The 17,943-nt window shown below is 39.4% G+C and overlaps 1 protein-coding gene across 4 annotated transcripts in view; it reads right to left on the bottom strand.

Annotated features, from left to right (window-relative positions):
* Positions 1 to 3,643: 3,643 nt before the first annotated feature.
* DGKD (diacylglycerol kinase delta) overlaps positions 3,644 to 17,943 on the bottom strand; it is a 136,341-nt gene continuing 122,041 nt past the window's right edge. For 3 of the 4 annotated variants that reach the window (XM_089665735.1, XM_089665741.1, XM_089665754.1), the window contains 6 exons: positions 17,502 to 17,607; positions 16,693 to 16,785; positions 16,326 to 16,430; positions 11,689 to 11,794; positions 9,380 to 9,510; positions 3,644 to 4,919 (listed from right to left, as the gene is read on the bottom strand). In XM_089665735.1, coding sequence (XP_089521861.1) covers positions 4,833 to 4,919; positions 9,380 to 9,510; positions 11,689 to 11,794; positions 16,326 to 16,430; positions 16,693 to 16,785; positions 17,502 to 17,607 — 628 coding nt within the window. In that variant the 3' untranslated portion in view covers positions 3,644 to 4,832. The remainder of the gene's footprint in view (positions 4,920 to 9,379; positions 9,511 to 11,688; positions 11,795 to 16,325; positions 16,431 to 16,692; positions 16,786 to 17,501; positions 17,608 to 17,943) is intronic. The other variant, XM_089665748.1, reaches the window with a different exon arrangement.

Here is a 17,943-nt window from a genome sequence, read left to right as displayed (position 1 = left end):
CCCTGTGAGAGGGTGACAATGTACAATGTAGACAGAGCATTGTCACCCTATAACCAGATGTTCCTGAACAAGGACCTTTATGGTAGGATCACCAAGTATTTTTTAAGGAAAGCTGCACATATAAAATCATTGAAAATTAGATTAACATGACAGAAAAAAAAACATGATTGATTTTTTTTAAATATTTTTTTTCTTTTAAATAATTGCACATATAAAGTTGTTATAAATTCTGCTTTGGCAGGTGATGATGATGCAGCCTGCAGGTAAAGCTGCACTTACCTGAGCAGCTTCATTGTAAGGAACAAGAACCACAAGCATCATATGATGATCTCCTCCACTTACTGTTTGTGTTCATGCTGCTTGAACATGATCTCTTTTACACAATGACTTCACTGACTTACTTATATATTCAATATCATTACAGGACACAGGCAGAGTATTTATACACCGTGGGTTACAGGTTTGTACCTACAGCTGACTGGACTGGCAAAGCTTTAGAGGGTGCCTCAACTATTTCCCTATCCCACTCCACAAGTCTGCAGTTTTATAGCAAGCAATGTAGAGGAAATAAAGAAATGGAAAGGAGGGTGGCTTGTGCCCTGTATAGTACATGAAGATGTTGGATTTACAAGCAAGTCAAAATTCCTCTCATCTTAATCATACTGTCCAGAACATAGCCAAAATATTCATACACCATGGGACATCCCCAAGCAATGAATAGAAAGGGTAGGCAACAATGAGGAAAAAAGAACTTTGCCAAAAGGCCCAACAAGGGTCAAAAGACCCAAGCTCAGAGAACAGCTATAAGAACCTTACAGCCAAAAGCTGAATCAGCCGAAGATTGGACATCCACCTAGTAAAACTTTAGGTATGAGCAGAAGACCAGGTGGTGACCTTACACAACTGGGCTACAGAGGAATGGTGCCAAAATGCCCAGGAAACCCCCACTGATCTGGTGGAATGGGTGCATAGAAGTATAGGAGAGTTCTTTTTGAGAATGTAAGCTCTTGCAATTAGATTTTGCATCCATTGTGCAATGTTGGACTTGGAAGCAGGATGTCCCTTGCAAGGTCCCAAGAACAGGACAAACAGAGCCGTCTGTCTGACTGGGGCAGTAACCTTGAGGTACCATAATGACTCTGGCCAGGCAATGCAGTGAGATTTCCTTTGGATGCTTAGGAGCAGTGCATAAGAATGGGAAGACAATGTCCTCATTGAGGTGGAATGCTGAGACCACCTTTGGGAGAAAGGATGGCCTTGGACTTAAGACAGTTTTGCTGCCAGTACAGAAACACATCTGGCAGATGTAATAGCAATCAAAAAGGCCAGTTTGCATGAGAGATCCTCTAAGGTAATATCCCTGATAGGTTAAAAAGGAGGGTTTCTGAAGGGCAGATAGAACCAAAATTGAGATCCCAAGGAAACGCAGGGTGCACATTATGAGATACACCTTGAAAAAAAGTTCTTTCAATGAAGAATATAAGTGTCATCAATTGCTAAACAGTCAATTGCTAAACATCATTCATCATTTATTCAGCTATTTTGAGCAGTTTGTATTAAGTTTACTCACCTTGTTTGTTCACCAATGATGGATTGATGTTTATTTAATATTCGCTGTTTTCTGCTAGCAGTGCTACATAACACTTTATTTATATTTATGTTGCATTGTCAGAACATAATTGATAGTAGCAGCAGCATTCATAGCAGCGGTCATTTACTATATATAGCACTTAGCAGGCGCAGAAGTTTGTTTCATCTATTTAATAGATGCACACAGTCCAGCTCAGGATCGAGCCTGCAGGTGCATTCCTCAGAAGGAGGATCCAGTGTTGCAGGACCAACCTGACCGCTCTGAGCTCCAAAATGTTGTGGGGAGCTTGGCTTCCCTCAATGATCATGATCCTTGGACTTTTAAGGATTAGAATACTCCTCCCCAGTGTGAAAGACTGGCATCTGTTGTGATAACATTCCAGTGATAGGGAAGGAAGGACTTCCCCACTATTAAAGACTGGGGTGGTAATCCACCAAGATAGGAAATTCCTTGCTTGAATGGATAGAAGTATGCGTAGATCAAGGTTAATAAGATTTTTTTTGGAGTGTTTTGGAATGGCATTGGGTGAATGGTACTCAAGAAAAATCTTCATGTAAGAAGTCTCTTGGATCTAATTTCTCAAGCTTGTGCTCTCTTTTCTTTTCTGGTAGAAAGACGTTTTGATTGGAATGTGTCCAGAAACAGATGGTGGAGGGCTAGAGAGTAGATTTGTTGAAATTGATCACCCAGTCGAAGGCTTGGAGCATCTAAATTGTCTTGTGGACATTTTCTGATGGAGATCCAGAATGGAGAGGAGTCTTTCAGAAGAAGGTCATCCAGTTTGCCTGCCTTGAGTTCTGATCAGGGCAAACAGAGCTACTAAGACCTTTGTGAACACTCTGGTAGTAGAGGATAGGCCAAAGGGTAGTGCAGCAAACTGGAAGTTGCTGTCTGCCAATGTGAAGTGCAGTTAGTGCTGATGAGGTAGGTAAAGAGGAACATGTAGATAGCCATCATCTTTGATGTCCATAGACCCCATGTATTCCCCTGGTCTCAAAGAGGCAATGACTAACCTTGCAGTTTCCATGCTAAATTTTGTAATTTGAAGGAATTTATTGAGGGGATTTTAAATCCAGAATAGAGGAAATACCCTCGTTGAGCTTTAGTACCATGAACAGGTTTGGGTAGAATCCTTTGAACCTATCTTGTGGCAGTACTGGCATAACAACTCCCTGAGCAAAATGTGGTTCAGGGCATTCTGGAGATCTAACTGTCCTTGGGCAGTTTTTAGTTGATTTAAAAAAAAAAAAAAGTGGCGATAGAGCTTTGAATTCTGGATGGAGATGACTGTACTAAAGCCGTCATTTGTCTGAGGAAATTACATAGATGCAGAGAATTATGATTTAGTGAAATAATCCACTTGATGCATGCCTGAACTAGAGCTAGGATCAGATGCCAAGAACAGTGTTAGAGCCCGTTCTTGCTCTGCTGCAAGGGACACAGAGCCACTCTGAGGTTGAGTGTTGTAGGGGCCTTCAGCAGAGCAAATATTTACCTGCGATTTTGCATTGACCCCTTTTCATCTGGTCTCCGCCCTAGCTGTAAGTGAGGGTATTCCCCTGTGGGGTACTCATGGAATATGGTGCAAAGTATTGGGTAAGTGTGTCCATAAAGAATATGCGATAACCCAGGTATAGATGATCTTGTAACTAATCCTTTTGGCGAAAGGGAAGCAGGAAGCCACCAAATATCTTATAAGGTCTGTAGGTGCAAGTGGTATTAAAGTATGCAACCAGTGGTGTGATGTAATACCTAGTCATTCACCTGAGACTGTGGTTGAATTTTAGCACCATGTGCCAAGATACATTCCAAAACATAGTCCTATTTTACCAGTAATGATCCGAGATACAGGGTGTCCCCCGATTCCTCTGTTCTGTTTGAAGAATTCAGCCTGGAGAGAAAAAAGCCTAACAACATTTGTTTTTGCTTCCATTCGCACAGAATGAATGGACATGCAGTTTCATTGCACAAATACTTTTTCAAATTTCCTATAAATGCATTTCATAATAAAATTAGCTTTATATAAAAAGGAACCAATAAACCAGACAGACATCATTATTAAGACATATTTTACTGTTAGAATAGAAGCCATATTTTACAACACTGCTATTTACAAGCATTAACATCACTTTGAAAAAGGCACGGGGACTGCAGTAAGGCACGGGACAATAAATACACCAGGGGAGGGATTGTCAGCCTTTACCTGAGGATTTCAGAGTTGTTTCATCTGCCCCTCGCGAATAAAGGTAAGCAAAGGGAAGGGACCTGCCCGGGATTAACAAGGTAACAGTGGCTGAAGAAAAAGAGCAATGGATGCATACTCCTTCAACCACAACCCAAACACAGTTTCAGGAAACAGTCCTTCATTATATATTTTCCGGACAAAGCTGTCACTGCCACTGTCATCTACAGACTGCAAATAACAGAGCAGAGGTTGTCTCCTGCTATATAAATGTACCTATAGAAATGTAAACAATCTTTTGATCATAGACCAGAGTGGGCTGTTGCAATATTCTCACCTCACAGCTGGAATTTACAAAAGTCCAAAGCAACCACTGATAACATTATTTATACACCACATCCGGAATGCCATTTACACACCATACAATTTACACACAGAGCCTGAGAAAACAGCATTCATATTAACACAAGCTACAAAAACTCCACAGTCATCTTACAAGTTCAATAAAATGGTGAGGATACAGTTACAGGCCAAAATCACTTACCTACATCTTAAAGTGTATAGGCAAAGGACAGAATGTTAGCATTTGCTCTGAGAAATGTTGATGGTTTTTACTCGGCTAAAATTCCACTAGCAGCACAGTGTCTGTCCCAAGCCACACGAGGTAGCATATACATGAGAAAAAAATTACTTCAGTCACCGTTGGCTTTTGTGGTATTTATAAAAAAAAAAAAAACTGCCTTCCATAGCATTCAGCACATGTCTTATGTAGGCAAAAGCTCACTAAAGCCCTTGAACCATTTATACCCTGGATACAACCTTTCTGTGATTAGCTACAGAATCTCCAGGGCATAACTGTGATTGCCTGCTGTCTAAGGACACATTTGATAGGATGCCAACTATAACAAAGGCCTCTAAATTACTGCTTGCCATGATGCACTGCTGAGATTAGCTGTTCTTATAAAGCGCTATGCTGCAGTAAAACCTAGAAATGGCATGTGCTGTAATGAAGCACCACTGGTCACCCAGACTGGGCCACACATGATGTGAAGACAGATCCTAATCCGCACTGACAGGAGGGGGGCTCAGCTCCCGGATGCCGTGGAGGATTCTCTTCATGTGGCCCACTTTTGTCACACCCAACTCCTGCAGATCAAAAAAAAAAAAAAAAGCCATTGCCTATACTTTGTAGTCAGAATCTTTGATAAGCGACCATGCTGCAGACAGTCATGTTATGAGAATCAATACATAGGCAAGCCAATTATTTCAACTGCTGTAGGAAATCACCTATATTAAAGCATTAACACTGTTAAAATATTCAAAATATTTTATGATTTAATCAAGAATGTGGCATGATAGGTTTGAAAATTAAAGCGCATCTAAACCCAAAAACAAAAATGTAATATAGTGCAGCTTGCTGGTCCTGGTGGCTACATTACTTTCTTTATTATTTATTTTATTATTTTCATCTGATATTGCTGGGGAAAAAAAAAAAAAAAAAACACCCACCCTCCCACTCTGCAAGTGCATATTTACCTCAATCTGACAGCTGCAGTTGTGCTGTTTTCTTTTACATCCGGAGCCAGTCATTACTGTCCTGGCCATGCCTGCACATTACAGCCCTGAAGACGTCTATGGGACTGGCTCAGAGAGTCTCCAGCATTGGAACACAGTCCCAAAGAAATCTATGGGGTACTAAAGAGCACGTCAAGCCACTGAAGTAAAGTCTTGCACCTCTGGATGTAAAAAAACAAAACCAGAATAACCACGGCTGTCAGATCAAGGTAAGTATGTATCTGTGGAATTAAGAGGGAGTTAAGCTACGTGAAGGCAAAAAGGATAAATTTAAATAGCTTTAACAGGACAAATCTTCCCTTTCTAGTAGAAGCCCATGTTACAAGGGGGTGGTGCCTCTAGACTATGAGGGATTACACACTGTGCACTGCAAAAGTGGATTGCTAGAGAACTCGGGCTGTTAAAGCAAATAAAATGCACTTTGACCCACCTCAGACATCCTTAAATTAAAATGTAAAAGAGGTTGGCTTCAGCCTAAACCTGGGCTGAACAGGAGCGGCAATTATAAGTCTAGATTAATGTTTGCAAATTTTCTGAAGAGGGACAACATAAAAAGAACCACTTCTCATATACATTATCTTTGTACCTAAAAGGTATCTTAATTACAAATATTAACTAGCATATATATTTAAAGGTATTGTGTATTTTTGGTATATAAAAAACACAATATGTAAAAATACTTCCCAATTTAATTAGTCAAATACAATATATATTACCTGTGTTTCATATTTATTATCTGCAGTCAATAGGTGGAGTTTAAGGATTCTGTTCCGTATGTTTAATAGCCTAGCCCTATCTGCATTCCTGAAAAAAAAACTGCAGTTGGCACACAGCTGACTGAATCAATTGAGCGACTCAAGGCTACTCCCCAAACCCTGCCTGCTCTGTTCATAGAGATTCAATTAGGCAGTGACAGTCACACAGAAGGCAGCTACTCCTGGGCTTTCTCTTTTGAAATACAGAATGCTCTGCAAAAGCCATAGCCTCGGTGCACCTTCTATTGATTGTTTATTTGTAAAAAAAAAAAAAAAATGCTTTTGATAAAATAGTAAAAACATGAAATCAGTTTAAAAACTTGTAAACATTACACAAACACATAGCATAAGCAAACAAGCTAAAGCTGACAAAAAGCCATTACAGTTTTTGTTTAAACAAGATAAGCATTGCATGGTATGAAACAAATCTAACAATGAGAAATCAAAGTTGAAAACATGCAACACATGTTGGTAGCACAGGATATCAAGTGAGGATGCAGTATATACAGAGATTTGGTGAAGGAGATGTTGGAATTACAGAGTATATTATGACAGGATGCAGTAGATGTTGACTGAAAGCATAGTATTTGGGCTGAATGTAGTATATACAGATATTTGGGAAAGGAGGTGTTGGAAGTACAGGGTATACTATGACTCAATTCAGTATGTACAGAGAATCGGTATGGGTAGAGAGGTTGTGATGTTAGTAGCTCAGGGCACTTCCACTAAATTAATGTTGTTAAATATACATTTAGAACAGTCAATGTTTAGTTAATAGAAGCATGTGTACAAAAGTAATAGATTTTTTTTAATGGAATCCATTAATGGAATAAACAATGATATTTTTACAACCCCAGTTTTAAAAAAAGTTGGGACGCTGTGTACAAACAGAATGCAATGATTTGCAATTCTCAAAAACCCATATTTTATTCACAATAGAATATAGAAAACATGTCAAATGTTAAAACTGAGAAAATTTACTATTTTAATAAAAAAATAAGATAATTATGAAATTAATGGCAGCAACACGTCTCAAAAACGTTGGGCTAGACCCCCACAAGGGTGTCAGACTGGTGGCCCTCCAGCTGTTGCCAAACTACAAGTCCCATGAGGCATTGCAAGATTGACAGTTACAAGCATGACTCCCAAAGGCTGAGGCATGATGGGACTTGTAGTTTCGCAACAGCTAGAGGGCCACCAGTTTGACACCCTTGGGCTAGGGCAACAAAAAGCTGACAAAGTAAGTGGTACTAACAAGGAAGAACATTTTAAAACTAATTAGGTTAATTGCCAACAGGTTAGAAACATGACTGGGTTTAAAAAGAGCATCTTAGAGAAAGTTTCAAAAGTAAAGACGGGCAGAGGTTCACCAGTCTATCAAAAGCTGTATCTAAAAATTATAAAATAATTTCAGAATAATGTTCCTTAACAAACAACTGCAGACTTTAAATATATCATCATCTACAGTATATATCATCACCAAAAGATTCAGAGAATCTGGAGAGATCTCTGTGCACAAGGGACAATGCCAGAAGGCAATACTGGATGGATAAAAAACAGGCAAGATTCTGTGATGGACAACACTGCATGGGCTCAGGCATATATTTCCAAAAATCATTGTCTGTGAACAGTTTGACTGGCCATCCGAAAATGCAAGTTAAAGCTCCATCATGCAAAGAAGCCATATCTGCACATGATCCAGAAATGCCACGTCTTCTCTGGGCAAAATCGCATTTAGAATGGTCTGATGCAAAGTGGAAAACTGTTCTGTGGTTAGATAAATCAAAATTTGACATTCTTTTTGGCAACCATGGGCGTTGCGCATCCTCTGGACTGAAGTGAAGAAGGATCTTCCAGCTTGTTATCAGAGCTCAGTTCAAAAGCCTGCATCCCTGATGGTATGGGGGTATATTAGTGTGTATAGAATGGGCAGCTTGCACATTTGGAAAGACACCGTCACTGCTGAAAGATATATCCAGGTATTAGAGCAGCATATGCTCCCATCCCTATGACGTCTTTTTTAGGGAAGGCCTTGCATATCTCAGCAGGACAATGTTAAACCACATACTGCATCTATGACAACAGCATGTATGTAGGGGTGAACGCCGCTCAAACCGATCCTCAGGAGTCAGAAAACAACACTGTGTGTGATGGAAGGCCTCAGCTGTTGTTCCGGCCATGCAATCTGACACGTTTCGCCCTGCCCATAGGGGGCTTGGTCACAGCCTATGTGGCCAAGCCACTTCAGAGAGCATGGCAGGATGGCCAGAGCCATGGCTGAGGCCATCCATCACACACAGTGTTGTTTTTGGACTCATGGGGATCGGTTTGAGCGGCGTTCACCCCTACATACTACACCAAGACTCTGGCGTAACTTGGGGCGCTGCTTCCTTTCTCTTTCTCTGCCACCAGGGTAATTATCATTTACATACAGCCTCGAGCGGCGTCAGAAGCTCCTCAGTGGTTATGACAACAGCATGGCTTTGTAGTAGAAGAGTCTGGGTGCTTAACTGTCCTGCCTGCATTCCACACCAATCACCAATTGAAAATATTTGGTACATCTGCAAATGAAAAATATGACAAAAGACCCAGTACCATTGATCAGTTAGAATTCTATTGCTGGCAAGAATGGGACAACATTCCTCTCCCAAAACTCCAGAAATTAGTCTCCTCAGATCCCAGACATTTACAGAGTATTGTTAAAAGAAGAAAGGATGCTACACCATGGTAAACATGACTCTGTTCTGACTCTTTTGGAATTGGGGTTGTACTTTATCAGCTTTTTGTTGGCCTGTTCCAACTTTTTTGATATATGTTGCTGCCATTAATTTCAAAATCACCTTATTTTTTCTTAAAATTGTACATTTTCTCAGTTTAAACATCTGATTTGTTTTCTAATTTCTATTGTGAATAAAATATGGGTTTATGAGATTTGTAATTATTACATTCTGTTTTTATGTAGATCTTACACAGCAACCCAACTTTTTTTGAATTGGGTTTATATATCTGCCTGGAGTATATCAATAGGTCATTTTCAGACTGTATATAGCGTAAGGAAATCTACCTGAATGTGAAAATGTTGGTAATATTGGCCATGTAATATAGGATTCTAAGTATGCGCTAGACAGATTTGACATGCAGTGATTGGTTAGAGACAATAAAGTGCACTAGCAAGACACAGCAATAAAATTATTGGATACTGAGCAAAGGATGAGCAGTAAGCAAACATACAGAGTGTATAAGATAAGTCGGAGCAGAGACATCTGTGAGAGGTACCTTGAGGTCTCGGCGCTCTAGGTGGAGAAGCTCACAGCCTCGGATGTCATGGCGAGTAAAGACCTCCTTGTACTCAGACAGACTAAGACGCTCCAACCAAAGAGAAACCTCTTCCGTCCCCCAAAGATGAGCTGTCAGAGAGAGACCCTCATAAGAAACCGCACCCCAAAGCAGAGACACCACTTCCCAAGGTAAAGGTCACCCGCAGTCCAAAGCAGAGGCACCAATTAGGTAACAGGAATGGCAGACAGCATATAACCAATTAATTATCATAGGCATAAAGAAAGTTGGTTTTCTCTGTAAGCATTAGGGCAGCAGTAACACCTTATGAATATCTGCACAGTTTTCAGCTACAAGTAAACAAAAATTAAAGGCCCCAGGAAATTAGATGTGTAAACTGTTCTATTTTTTAGAAAGGACAAACATAGATAAATAACAATACTGAGGTATCTATAGAAGGAATAACATGGGCAGCAGGTCTAAATTCTCACAACAAAGACATGAAACTAGTGAACACAACTAAAATACTACTGTAGCATTTTGGCTTAGAATGTATAGTTGACTTTCCTAACCGCCCCTAATATAGGGGTCCTAGGTGTCAGTCTTTAAGAGAATTGTACAATTGTCGATCAGTTACAGTTTTTCTTGGAAAAATGTAACTCAGTAGTTAAAATACATGTGCAACAGAGTTTAGGGCACATAACACCATAGTGCAGTACCGTGTTCTCAACATAGCAGGAAATCCTACAATTCTAATGATAGCCTTTCTCCTTTTATGAGATTCACCTCTCAAATATTCAAAACAAATCAACACTACTGAGGATCTATGAAGAAGAGGCCTAAGACTGTCCATAGTTGAACAGAGATCTCTCTAACACTGAGAAATCTACTTATCTTTTACTGCAATATCACGTTGATGGTGGACTGGTTCTTACCAAATGACAATGCAGAGTATGTGTGGTAAACGTTTTCATTCTGCTCCCAGAAAAATGAAGAACCTGCACACCCTCAAAACGATTTATCAACAAATTTCTATTCTCAAGAATGAGCACTCACAGCACCTGTTATTGCTTCCTACATCTTGCATTGCCTGGTTATCACCAGTGATGCTCAAAATGGCCACACTTTCACCAATTTTCTGCATATAGTAATACATAAACTGGAAACCTTCTGATAAAATTACTCTAAAAGGAAAATATCAGTGCTGCCCACAGCAGCATTTCTGGCATACCAACTAAATGCCACAGCGTCCAAGTAAAAAATAATCTGAGCCTCTCATATCCTACACCAAACCTTTAACGGGTCTTTCCGCTCTTGTTATATTTTAATATAACTGGGTACATTTGCACCATTTTCCATCCTTATAGCCTACTAGATACTTAAGCGCCATAAAAGTAAAGATGAAAGGTAAATTCAGCTTTATTCTTTATAGGAAATAATGGGAGCTGATATTAAAATAAAAAAAAAAGGATTAAACAGGTATGCTTTGGCTTCCTCATATCTGGGACCCAACATTAGTTGTTCTCTAAGAAAATGTGGTAATTACAACTTAGTTTCTAATATGTGCCTTTAAAATGAACACATAAATCTATTCTGATGACATCAGTCTGTGATGCAGGGACAATCTAACTGCCCAATAATCTTTGTGCCAAAATTCCACAGACATGCATGAATTGCCTGAGCATACATGTTTATTCCCATGAAGAAAGACTCTCCTGATGCAGACTTCTCTCACGCAACAATATTAGTGATCTTCCACATTAATCTAACCCAGCCGACCAATTGTCCCTGCACCAAGGGGTAAATCAAGGGATTCCTGAAGGGGTTGGGAAATGCCCACAAACATATAATTTGTTTCAACTCTAATTGATCAAATTAGGCACTGATCTTATGTTTATGGGCAATTTAAAGATACACAACATCCTCCCTCAAATGTTTACTATTAAACGTGTAACAATGACATCTGAAATCTTGTTCGTTACACGCAGTGCTACATTTTACCTTTGTTTTTCCTAAATCAGGCTAAGTAACTAATTTATGCTCTACTTTTTTTATATTCCCCTTATGGTTTTAAATTAAATTTGATTGAACACCTGTACAGATTATATGTGATGTAATGTATCAGCTTTTATGTACAATGTTAGTATAAAACTCTTGGATATGTACACGTGTTTTTTCAATACAGACAGCATAAGTGCCGTAGACATACAAAGTGCGGACTCTTGATTCAAGGTATAATGGCACAGTCTGTCTGCCTAAGCCTGCTGGTAAACCCACCTCTACCTGCATAGCTAAACAGCATCATTTACCAGGTGGCCCAGTGCTGCTCCGGGTCTCTTTGTTCTTGGTATTCTTCTCCTTCTTGAACTTGTTGACCAGTTTAAACCGACTGCTACGTCTTAACTTGGAAATATCCTGTGTACAAACAACAGCAGTTTTGTAAAGAGAAGGATCAGTGGGTAACCACATGAAATGCTAAGCAGATCCAGCATGCCAGAAGCCAATACAAGTAAAAATAATGTTGTTGTCACATGTTGAAAAGTAATATCTAAGGAGGCCAATGGATACATTCCTAACTGTATAAAAAACTCTATACATGCAGCTATAGGGCTATAAACACATGCTTGAAGTAAAAACAAGTTCTATATTAAAGCCTTGCATGCATCTTTAAAAATTGAGCTCCTTTAGAGCCAGCTCATGAATGCTGAATTTTACAGGATGAGAAAATGCTCTCATTTTAGAACCTTTCATCTAATACATTACTATGGGAATGTTTCTTTTTAATGTTTTGGATGATTTGTTTATCTAAATGGGACATGTCAAGCAACAGGGGAAAACATTAAGGGAGATGACAATGTTTTAAAGTAAGAACAGCAGATTAGCTCTGAAATGTAACTCTGTTTACTTTAATGTTCTGTTAATCTCCTACAAAATAAGCACATACCTCTAACACAGGGTCAGTATAAACTACTATCTCTGGTTCCTGCATCAAAACTCTTATCTAACATCCAAAGCAAGTTGGAATCACAAAAGGTACCTAAAGGGAGTTCTAGCATCATCAGCAGGTGCGTTACAGGATCACTAGACATGTTGTTCTCAACCACAGGGCTGCAGCCTTTCTCCTACTGGGCCCTGGTTTCTTGTCTCCTCTGACAACTTGACTTTAGACGTTGATGCAGATAGGGGCCATGGCTCAGCTAGAGTATGCTGTCTTGCACTCCCGCTCACTCCTGGAGTTGGGGTGGAGATGCAGGCATCCTTCTGGCCAGCTCTGGCTACCTTGGGCACTTAACAGTCCCAGCAAAGTAATGCATAACAGGCTGAGGCTTCCCCACTAATAATGAACAGCAGCTAGAGCTGGCTGCCTGTGTCATAGAGGATTATGGCGTATATGCTGCTGACGCCTGTCTGTGCAAGCTTAAACCTGCAACACTGCAGTGGAGCTCCAGTTGCAGGCAGAAATCCCATCTGAAGCCAGAAGGAGGAGACTAGCTTGTTCTTTTTTTTATTTATTTTATTTTTTATTAATTGCATCTTACAAACATAGAAAAAAAATTTTTTATACATAGTTACAATTTTTTCCAATCCCCTCCCTTTTTTCCTTTTTCTTATTATTCCTCTACTGTTCCTTCTTCACTCCTGCATTTTTCCTCTGACCTCTTTTTAACCATCACTCTCCTTCTCCACCATCAACTACGCGAACCTTTGTGTGAGTTAAAATTCACTCCATCCATTCCAGATTTTCCTAAATTTTCCCATTCTGTCTTCTCCACTATGATATAATTCTTTCCTTTCTGTGTACATATTCCACCCTCTTTAACTAATCTTTTAATTTAGGAGTTTCCTGAGTCATCCAAAACTTAGATACCAGCCCTTTTACAGTCAGGTCCATAAATATTGGGACATTGACACAATTCTAACATTTTTGGGTCTATACACCACCACAATGGATTTGAAATGAAACGAACAAGATGTGCTTTAACTGCAGACTGGCAGCTTTAATTTGAGGGTATTTACATCCAAATCAGGTGAACGGTGTAGGAATTACAACAGTTTGCATATGTGCCTCCCACTTGTTAAGGGACCAAAAGTAATGGGACAGAATAATAATCATAAATCAAACTTTCACTTTTTAATACTTGGTTGCAAATCCTTTGCAGTCAATTACAGCCTGAAGTCTGGAACGCATAGACATCACCAGACGCTGGGTTTCATCCCTGGTGATGCTCTGCCAGGCCTCTACTGCAACTGTCTTCAGTTCCTGCTTGTTCTTGGGGCATTTTCCCTTCAGTTTTGTCTTCAGCAAGTGAAATGCATGCTCAATCGGATTCAGGTCAGGTGATTGACTTGGCCATTGCATAACATTCCACTTCTTTCCCTTAAAAAACTCTTTGGTTGCTTTTGCAGTATGCTTTGGGTCATTGTCCATCTGCACTGTGAAGCGGCGTCCAATGAGTTGTGAAGCATTTGGCTGAATATGAGCAGATAATATTGCCCGAAACACTTCAGAATTCATCCTGCTGCTTTTGTCAGCAGTCACATCATCAATAAATACAAGAGAACCAGTTCCATTGGCAGCCATACATGCCCACGCCATGACACTACCACCACCATGCTTCACTGATGAGGTGGTATGCTTAGGATCATGAGCAGTTCCTTTCCTTCTCCATACTCTTCTCTTCCCATCACTCTGGTACAAGTTGATCTTGGTCTCATCTGTCCATAGGATGTTGTTCCAGAACTGTGAAGGCTTTTTTAGATGTCGTTTGGCAAACTCTAATCTGGCCTTCCTGTTTTTGAGGCTCACCAATGGTTTACATCTTGTGGTGAACCCCCTGTATTCACTCTGGAGCAGTCTTCTCTTGATTGTTGACTTTGACACACATACACCTACCTCCTGGAGAGTGTTCTTGATCTGGCCAACTGTTGTGAAGGGTGTTTTCTTCACCAGGGAAAGAATTCTTCGGTCATCCACCACAGTTGTTTTCCGTGGTCTTCCGGGTCTTTTGGTGTTGCTGAGCTCACCGGTGCGTTCCTTCTTTTTAAGAATGTTCCAAGCAGTTGTTTTGGCCACGCCTAATGTTTTTGCTATCTCTCTGATGGGTTTGTTTTGTTTTTTCAGCCTAATGGTGGCTTGCTTCACTGATAGTGACAGCTCTTTGGATCTCATCTTGATAGTCGACAGCAACAGGTTCCAAATGCAAATAGCACACTTAAAATGAACTCTGGACCTTTTATCTGCTCATTGTAATTGGGATAATGAGGGAATAACACACACCTGGCCATGGAACAGCTCAGAAGCCAATTGTCCAATTACTTTTGGTCCCTTAACAAGTGGGAGGCACATATGCAAACTGTTGTAATTCCTACACTGTTCACCTGATTTGGATGTAAATACCCTCAAATTAAAGCTGCCAGTCTGCAGTTAAAGCACATCTTGTTCATTTCATTTCAAATCCATTGTGGTGGTGTATAGAGCCAAAAATTTTAGAATTGTGTCGATGTCCCAATATTTATGGACCTGACTGTATATTCCTACATTGCTCTACTGTTAAGTCAGTGTTATAAAATAAGCACACCCATGGATCTTTACTTATTTCTTCTCCTGTCATTTCTCTTTTTTGTTGGACTAAATCTTGCCAAAATTCCTGTGTTTTGGGGCATTCCCACCATGTGTACCATTGTGCCCTCCCTCCCACATCCCCTCCAGCAAAACAATGAGTTCTCTGGGTGTAACTTATGAGCTCTACTAAATGTAATGTACCATCTTGTTATGAATTTGTAATTCATCTCAACTGTATTCATATCCACTACTCCATGTGCAATTCTAAACATTATCTTTCTCTGCTGGTCACCCAACTGTGTTTTCAACTCTTTCTCCCATCTACTCATAAACAGTGGTACTACTGGTTCAGCCATTGCAGCAATTGTCCTATAAATATGCGAAGTGCAGTGTTTTTGTGTTACTTTTAAGTTCAATAGCTGCTCTATTGGGTGGAAACTCTTAACATTTCTCAGTGGCTGTGGGAGTGAAACAACGAAATGAGGGGAGACTAACTTGCTGATCAGCCCAGAGCTGTGTCGAAAATATACAGCAGCCACCAAATTTGGCTGAACTGCAGTGCATATGGTAGGTTGGCAGGGAAGTATGCAGTCTACTGTTGGGATGTTGTGTGTGCTCTGGGGGGGGGGTGGCAAGCCTGGGGTACACACTCACTTTCACATTCTCCTCTTTGGCTCTTATTATCTATTCCTGGAACTGCACACTGCTCTCATCCTGAAAACTTTTCCCTATTGACTGCCAGGCTGTGCACTGCCCTGGTGATCACTCTTCTTTCATTGATACACAGTTTGAAATTGCTTGTTGTGAGTTTTTATTCATTCTGATTGTAATGTGTATTCATATGATGAGTCACTGTGCAAAAATGTCTGCTCCAAGGACTTAACATTACATTAAAAAGAATCAAAAATATGAAGAGAACTGGAGTTGTAACGAATAGGAACCAATCAGATTTCACCATTTATTTTTGAGCAAACAAATCAAGAGTTTGATTGGTTGCTGTTGGATATAACTAGAAAAGGGTGCTTTTTTCATCTCTTCAGTTTTATTAGATCAGCCCTATAGCTTCTTAAAATGTATTCATAGACCAAGCTTTTTTTTTTTTTCTTTCTAATGTTATAGTTAGAAGCATGGAAAGGTTTTGAAGGGATTTTAGCTTTTTCTTTCTTTTGCTATCTTTGGCCAATTCAGGGGATATTCCTGCACTTCATATTCTGGCAAAAACCTTGTCACCTTAACAGGAAGCAAAAGGAAATCCTTCTGACAGGTACATAATGACAATAAAACATGGTTTGGCTAGAGGTACACTTAACTCCCTTCTCCATGCATTGACCTTCATAGGGAAACAGGGCTCGAATATGGGACAGAGCAGATATAAACTCTCACCTCATCACTCACTGATAGCCATGGGACATCTGTAAGTTTCCGCAGCTCTTGCTCTGTGTTACTGAGTGATGTCGTCAGCTGTTCCTTCTGAGGGGGATCCAGGAGCTTCAGAGCAAAATCGCGAGATCAAATCAAGATTTTTTTTTGTACATTATTCCTTATTTTACATGTAAATTTCTGCTCATTTGTATCTATCATGTCTATGCTCATGAAAAACATTGTCATAAAAGAAACTGCTTTAAACTATATGCATAAAATTAGAATTAGTAAAACAGCTAAAATGAAAAAAAAAAAAAAGTACATGGAATAAACATACCATGACCTTAAAAACAAACTTAAGCATGGCGAGACAAATGTCATTACTCACCAATGCCATTTTTCCCTTAAGTAGTAGCTCTGTCTCATTCAATAATGCTCGGACATTCGTTACCATTTCCAAAACATGATTGCAGCTTAGACCCTGCGACAATACAGTTAACGTTATACACAGTTACAGAATTACCTACAATATAACATTCAGTATATTCAGTATGCAGTTCTGGTTTAGATAACAGGAGGAAACCTGATTCAAAATGCTTGTCTCAAACATGACGTGTGTACCTGGCATCTGCGGACCCTGGATGCCAAAAGTACAGACCAAGAAGTAAGGTTCTATAACATGATAGATTCAAGGGTGGCAGTTAGGATTGGAAGTCAAAAAAACTAAACTGTATATATATATATATATATATATATATATATATATATATATATATAAATCACAAAATAGATAATAATAATAAGTAATAAACACCCTCACATTCTAAATGTTGTTAACCATTTAAGCTTTCACATTTTTTACAGCCCCACATGCCAGAGCAATTTTTCCATTTCTGCTATGGGCCCGTTGAATCGGTGATAGCTTTGTCCTTACTTAAGATTATGTCATATACATTTATTTTTCTTTTTAGAACAAACAGTGCCTTCCTTAGGTAATACTGTCTTGGAAAAAAAATACTTAATTACATAACCCATAGACAACAATGTAACAAAACTGGTCACTAGGTTCCTGAGCTTCACTTTCCTTCAAAATTGATTATTGATCTTCCCTGAATAGCCATCATTAAGCATATTCAAGGGCATAACAGACATAACCTCTGAGTACACTGTAAAACTATGTAAGATAACAGACATTACCTCTGAGTTCTTGTTGTAGACTTTCTCCATTGACTTTGAGCTTGCATTGACAGCATGAGCCAGCTCCTGCTCTATACTCTGATGAGAAACTGCTATTTCTTTAATGCTGCAAGCACAATTTACAATTATGTTTATTCTACTGCCTCTAGTTGCTCTAAGTTTGTATATATGTATTAAAGAGAAACCATCAGGTCTTTCAACATTTTCAGTAATTGATACTAAAAATAACTATGCAATTAAAGGTCTGTATTTATTTTCTAATGTTCAAAATATGCATACAAGCTGTCCCCTGAGCAGCAGGGATCATGAAGTACCAAATGATACCTAACACTCAGGTCTTGGTGTACCAATAAATAAAAGTAACCTCTGTACTGCATATAATACTTTCAGACAGCCAAAAATCACACAAAGTCAATGTTTACATGGTTCTAGCAAAGTCTCA

Source organism: Staurois parvus, unplaced genomic scaffold (assembly GCF_062004578.1).
Source record: "Staurois parvus isolate SC_StPar_1 unplaced genomic scaffold, SC_StPar_1.0 ptg000049l, whole genome shotgun sequence".
NCBI classification, from domain to species: Eukaryota; Metazoa; Chordata; class Amphibia; order Anura; family Ranidae; genus Staurois; species Staurois parvus.
Note: the sequence above shows the minus strand (reverse complement) of the source record. Positions and strands in the feature narration are given on the sequence as shown.